The sequence below is a fragment of the Bidens hawaiensis genome, unplaced genomic scaffold (assembly GCF_021521415.1).
Source record: "Bidens hawaiensis isolate Kalapana, Puna unplaced genomic scaffold, B.hawaiensis_p1.1 tig00010808_1, whole genome shotgun sequence".
NCBI lineage: Eukaryota > Viridiplantae > Streptophyta > Magnoliopsida > Asterales > Asteraceae > Bidens > Bidens hawaiensis.
The window spans coordinates 426,583-433,349 of NW_027491830.1; the positions used below are offsets into that span (position 1 = coordinate 426,583).

General features: G+C 43.3%; 1 protein-coding gene across 1 annotated transcript; it reads right to left on the reverse strand.

Moving 5' to 3' along the window:
• Positions 1-4,146: 4,146 nt before the first annotated feature.
• LOC143536430 (uncharacterized) lies at positions 4,147-4,932 on the reverse strand. The gene has a single exon (XM_077030418.1). It carries the CDS (start codon positions 4,930-4,932, stop codon positions 4,147-4,149), a length of 786 nt encoding a protein of 261 aa, XP_076886533.1.
• Positions 4,933-6,767: the final 1,835 nt, after the last annotated feature.

Below are 6,767 nucleotides of genomic sequence, written 5' to 3' on the forward strand. Positions count from 1 at the left end.
CCCGAACCAAGATCCAAAGACGAGGACCCGAGCTTGTTGGTGCTAGATCGTCGAGACGAACCAAAGCAGCAAGACCAGCTCGTGTTCGTAGTTCGACTCATTTACGGTATGTTTATATCGAGAACTTGTTCGTTTAGGTTTGGATTAGAATAGAAATGATAGATCTGTGTTTGTATGGTAAAAACGAATCCAACAAAGCTAAACTTACTGAAAATGGTTATGATTTGATGGGTTAATCGATTGATAAAAGAACCCGTAACCTATATGCCTAAATTGCAGCCTTTAAACATCGATGTTAGGTCGATTTCAAGGTTGGGGTTTGTAGGCGCTGGTCAGACGATTCCGTGGATACCTAAATCGAGTTATTTGGTTAAGAAACGAAGATGATTAAGGGAGTTAAGAACGAACAGTACCGCAGCTGGACAACTTCGCCTGCAAGCTAAGTTCGCCTGATGAACTTCGCCTGTAAAGCTAAGTTCGCCTGATGACAACTTCGCTGCAAAGCTAAGTTCGCCTGATGACAACTTCGCCTAAAGCTAAGTTCGCCTAAGGTTAACTTCGCCTAAAGCTAAGTTCGCCTGATGACAACTTCGCCTAAAGCTAAGTTCGCCTAAGGTTTAACTTCGCCTAAAGCTAAGTTTGCCTAAGGTTAACTTCGCCTAAAGCTAAGTTCGCCTGATGACAACTTCGCCTAAAGCTAAGTTCGCCTAAGGTTAACTTCGCCTAAAGCTAAGTTCGCCTGATGACAACTTCGCCGAAAGCTAAGTTCGCCTAAGGTTAACTTCGCCTAAAGCTAAGTTCGCCTAAGGTTTAACTTCGCCTAAAGTCAGCTCGACCCCAGCCAGGGGCTCTGCCCCTTGGACCCTGCTAGGGGCTGCCGCCCCTAGACCCCGCTGCCAGGGGCGCTGCCCCCGGACCCCCGTTCGTTGTGGGTAGTAATTAAGACTAGAAAGATGATATAAGTAGTGATAGTTAATTGATATGTATACTTGTTATACAGTCAGCAGTGCACGACTGAGGAAAGGGATTTCGATTAACGGTGAACGTAACCGTGTTCAGGTGAGTTTCTAGCCCCATTTATGTGTTATGTTTTTGGGGCTGTGTGCATACTCTATATGTTTGTTAATACGCTTATCCTATGAGATAAGTGTATGCCTTATGTGAATGATGTGATATGTATGAATGATTGCTTGATGGTACGTGAACGATCTTCGGATATTGCACGTACTGTCAGGTTGTAACGCTAAGTATAAGGTAAGTATGATATGTATGCTTATGTGTATGAATGTGATAAAGATAATAAAAGAATGAAAGGATGGTTGTATGGTAACGAAGAGGGAATCGAACCCTACTAATATTCGAGAACTAGGGAACCGAACCCTACTAATATTCGAGGAAAGAGGGACCGAGCCCTAATAATACTCGAGGAAAGAGGGTACCGAGCCCTAATAATACTCGAGGAAGGAGGGTACCGAGCCCTAATAATACTTGAGGAAGGAGGGTACCGAGCCCTAATAATACTCGAGGAATGTAGGGCGTAATGCTCTTTATAACGTAAGATATGAAAGTAAGTTAATACAAAAGAAAGTATGAAAGTAAGAAAGTATGAATGAAAGAATATAAGTTTATGTGTATTGTATAGTGTATGATTAACTAGAACTCACTCAGCGTAGCTGACTTTTAGTATGCACGCAGGTGAGTAGGATGAGGCAGCTCGCTTGAGGAGACACATGGCACTGAATAAGAAGCTGGCATCGGAAGACTCAAGACGTTTAAGTTTAATGTTTCGTTTATTTTGAAAGACAAAATGATGTTTTAAGACAAGACGTGTTTGTTATGAAATGTTTTATGAAAGCTTTTATATTCCGCGAATGTTTTAATTAACTCTGATATATAGAACTGTGTTTATGAGTAAATCCAACACGAAAGTAGGGCTACCGGTATCGGGGCCTTACAGTGTGCCGCCTGTGAAACGCGCCTTCCAGTGTGGTGGCCTTCACCATGATCTCGCCCGGATTTTTAATATTGTCTTGGCTAACTTTGTGGCCAACAGACAAGAAATTTTGCGGGAATGGAAATCAATGGAAGAGAAGTGGAGTGAAATATCCCGGGCTGTCTAGGAGGCTAAGAAGTACGACGAGAAGCAGCGCCTTAAAGCTAACACTGCTCTGTGGAAGCTAAAGGATGCAGAACTTTCCCTCCAGGCTGAAAAGAACCGCCAAGCCGTCGCTACTCACCAATGGGGGGGAGGCGTGTAAGAAAAAAAACTCCCTTCTTATGGTTGCCCAGGAGATACGAAGTGGAAGGAGGCAAACTTTGCCAAAGCCCTCGATGCCAACGCTGCCTTGGGAAATTCAGGTTACCAAACAGGGTAATTTGATCCAGGATTTTGAGGAGGAAACCAAGCTGAGGAAAAAGCAGGCGGAGGAGATGGAGAAGATGGCGGTGGAGCTGAAGGCCTCCAATTCCACCTTTTGAAGGCTCATGATGAGCTGGAGAAGCGTGCGACCAAATTGCATGAGGACAACTTTCAATTGGCCGACGGGTACCAGTAGTTGAGGACCCGGACCCCTAAGGTTGAGGAAGAGAGGAAGTGGTTGATGACTGAGGGTCTTGCTTTGGAATGTACTTCTTCCTTTAAATTTATCTTTTTCCTTTTTTGTTTGTCCATTTTTGTTGACATTTGCGTTCTTCTTATGTTTGATAGATTATTGACCATATCAAGGAGGGGCCAGAGTTGACGGATAGTCTTGCTATCTTGCTGAACACCGTTACTCAAGCCGACCGCAAGGTTGGTTTTGAGGAAGGGGTTGAATATATGAAGTCTCGTCGATCCGTTGAGGAGCATCCGCTACACGCGCTTAATGTTGCGAGGGAATATAATAACCGCATGATGGAATATGACGATCTGTTGTTTCTAATTCAAGCTAAGCTTTCTGAGTTTGCCGCGACAGAGGACATCGTTCAACGCTTAAAGGAATATTTGCAAGAATCTTCTGAAGATGCGCCGTCCACTCCTCCAACTTCTCCAAAGCCGGACACTCCTCTCGCCCAAATCTAAGGTCCAGAAGACGCGGCCATTCAAGACCTGTAGATTAGTTATATTTGTACTTTTGTAATCTATCTTTTCTTGTAATCCCTTTTGTCTTAATATACGAAGTTATGTCCTTTACACTTTGTTTTATAAATAATATAAGTGTTAGATTTAGGATCTTCTTGTATCATCCAATAAAGGATTTCAGAAGTTTTGTGACATGCGGGTTACTTTCGATATGCGGATCATTTTCGGCGCGCAGGAAATGAATTTCTTTCACACGCCGGTCACTTCTAGCACGCAGGCTAAGAATAAAAATTTAATATAAACACATCGTATGTTGAAACTTAATCCATTGCTTTGATAAACGTGGCGCGCAGGCCCAATTTATTACATCGTTTTTTACTAACTATCAGAGCACACAGGCCAAAAATAAAAGTAACGAAACTACGGTTTACATTTAGTATCTTCTTAATTGTGCAATGTTCCAAGTTCTTTGGATTTCTGTCCCATTCAATTTCTCCAACTTGTAGGCGCCTTGCGATAGTACTTCTTTCACCATGTAAGGCCCTTCCTAAGTTGGGGCTAACTTGCCTAATGGTTCTTGCCCCGATGCTTCATTATTGCGGAAGACAAAATCTCCCGCATCAAACTTACATATCTGAACTCTTGAGTCATAATATTTTTGCATCTGGCGTTTGTAATTGTGCTCTTGGATGAGTGCCAATTCTCGTGTTCCTCAAGAAGGTTGAGACTCATCCGCAGCTCCACTTCATTATTAGGAGTGGAAAGCGTTCTTGCGGATGGAATCCCTATTTCAGCAGGGATCATAGCATTTGTGCCATATGTCAAACTGAACGGTGTCTCTGAATTTCTTGTCTTCTTTTAAGTAAGAAAACCCCAGAGCACATGGGGTAATTCATCTACCCATCTCGTCCGTTTGCTACCCAGTCTTGCCTTAATTCCATCTTTAATGGTTCGATTGGCCCTCTCGACCTGACCATTGGCCTGCGGGTGGGCTACTGATGTGAACACTTGAGTGATATGAAGTTCTTCAACCACGCTTGAAGCCCACCATCCGCAAACTTGGTTTCATTATCACTGATCAATTCCTACGATATGCCAAAACGGCAAATAATGAATTCAAACAAGAATTTCTTGATGCTGGCTACAGTAATGGAGGCAAATGGCTTAGCCTCCACCCACTTAGTGAAATAATCAATTGCTAAAATCAAGAACTTGACGCGTCCTGGGGCTTCTGGGAATGGACCCATGATATCAATAGCCCACTTTTGGAACGGCCACGTGGATGTTACCGGCACTAACTCGTTTTTTGGTCTTAGGGTATTGGGAGCATGGTGCTGACATAAATCACATTTTCTGATTTTTTGTACTGCGTCCATATGCATTCCCGGCCAATAGTACCCCACATTCATGAGTTTGGCCATGACCATCCTTGGATCCGCGTGAAAACCACAAATGCCCTCATGGATTTCCCTTATCAAATAGTTTGCATCCTCGACATCCACACATCTCAAGAATGGACAGAGGAAAGACCTGCGGTACAAAACGCCATATTGTATTTTATAGTTCAAGGCTTTGTGTCTGATCTTCCGGGCCGCTGCTTGTCCTTCCAGGAGTACTCCAGATGTTAAGTATGCCAGAATTGGTGTCATCCAGGATTCAACATCTGTTTGCATGATCAACACCTGATGTTGCGGGATAGAGGGGCGACCAAGAACTTCTATGTAGATATCCTTTGCAAAATGTTCAAAATTTGTTGAAACTAGTTTGCTAAGGGCATCCACCGATTTGTTTTCACTTCGTTTGATGTGGATGACCTTCCAAGAAGAAAACTGAAGAATCAAATCTTTTGCTTGCGGTAGGTATGAAGCCATCACATCATTTTTTGCCTCATTTGTCCCGTTGATCAACCCCCAACTATCAACATCGAGTCTATCCCTGCATCTAAGTGTTTACCCCAAGTTTTTTGGCTATCCACAGGCCTGCTAAGAAATCTTCGTACTCTGTCTTATTTTTGGTACTTTTGAAGGCCAATTTTATGGCATAAGTGAACTCGTGGCCCTCGGAGTAACCAATCTGAGGCCTGCACCTGACCCTTCACCACTTGAAGCTTCATCCGTGAACACTGACAAAATTTGGTCTCGCTCAGGGGGTACTGGATTCCGTTGTTCAAACAGACACTCCTCTTCTTTGTTCCACGGGACGTCTGTAACGAAGTTCGCTAGCACTTGAACTTTGATCGCTGGTTGAGGTCTGTACTCAATCGCATGCTCTCTCAGTTCTATGGCCCACTTTGCTAATCTTTCGGATAATTCTGGTTTACCTAGCATATTTTTTAGTTTGTACCCCGTCATCACGTTGATTGGGTACCCTTGGAAGTATCTGCGGAGGTGTCTAGCTGCATAGACCAATGCCAATACTAGTTTTTCAAGAATTGAATATCTATTTTCTGGGTCTGTCAATGTTCTGCTGACATAGTAAATCGGTGTTTGAAGATTTTTCTATCTGTCAGCAGTACGGCCCCAATGGCAATGTTGGATGCTGATAAGTACAGGGTTAGTGGCTCTCGCTCTTGCGGTGCTGTTAAAGTAGGCAACTCCATCAAGAACTTATTGACCTCCAGAAATGCTTGTTCCGCCTCCGCGGTCCACTTTAAATGTGATTTCTTTAAACAATTCCTCAAGGTTGACGCAAAGGGAAAAGACTTAGCCGCATGATTGGCTAAAAATCTGTTCAAGGCGACCAGCCTGCCATTCAGTGTTTGTACCTCCTTAAGGGAAGAAGGTGAAGGCATGCGTGCGACTGCTTGGACCTTGTCTGGATTTGCTTTAATACACGCGCTCATAACAATCATGCCCAAGAATTTTCCTTCCTCCATCCCGAAGGAACACTTGCTGGGATTAAGCTTCATATTGATCTTCCTCAAAGTGTCAAATGTTTCCTCTATGTCTCTTAACATCTGATCTTCTTCTATGCTTTTTATTACCAAATCATCCATGTACACTTCCAAATTTCGTCCAATTTGATCTTTGAAGGCTACATCCATCAAACGCTGATATGTAGCACCCCCATTTTTTAGTCCAAATGGCATCATTTTGTAATAAAATGTGCATTGGTTAGTGCAGAATGCCGTTTTATCCTCATCACCTGCCGCCATGCGGATCTGGTGATAGCCTTTATAGGCATCAAGGAAGCATTTGAACTTGAACGGAGCTACCGCATCAACTTTCAAGTCAATTTCAGGCAATGGATAACAGTCATTTGGGCACGCTTTGTTTAGATTCTTGAAATCGATACACAACTGCCATGTTCCGTTGCTCTTAGGAATAATGAATGGGTTTTCAACCCATGTTTGATATTGGATTTCACGAATGATTCCAGCATTCAACAGATCTTGGACTTGTTCATTCATCGCTTTAGTTTGCTCAGGACCCATCTTTCGTTTTTTCTAGAAAATCGGCGTGAATGCCGGATTTACCCGCAGCTTGTGTTCCGCAATCCTTTGCGGGACACCAGTCATGTCTGCGGTTTCCAACCGAAGATGTCCAAATTTCTTGTCAATAATTGCTTTAAAAACGTCCTTACTATCTCAGAGATAGAAGGCCCAATCGTAACCGTCTGATATGGGAATTTCTTGTTCAGCACCCACTTCTCTGGTTCGGTTCTTTCCGCCTGCTTTGGCACCTTACTTGGTTTTGAACATTCTGTC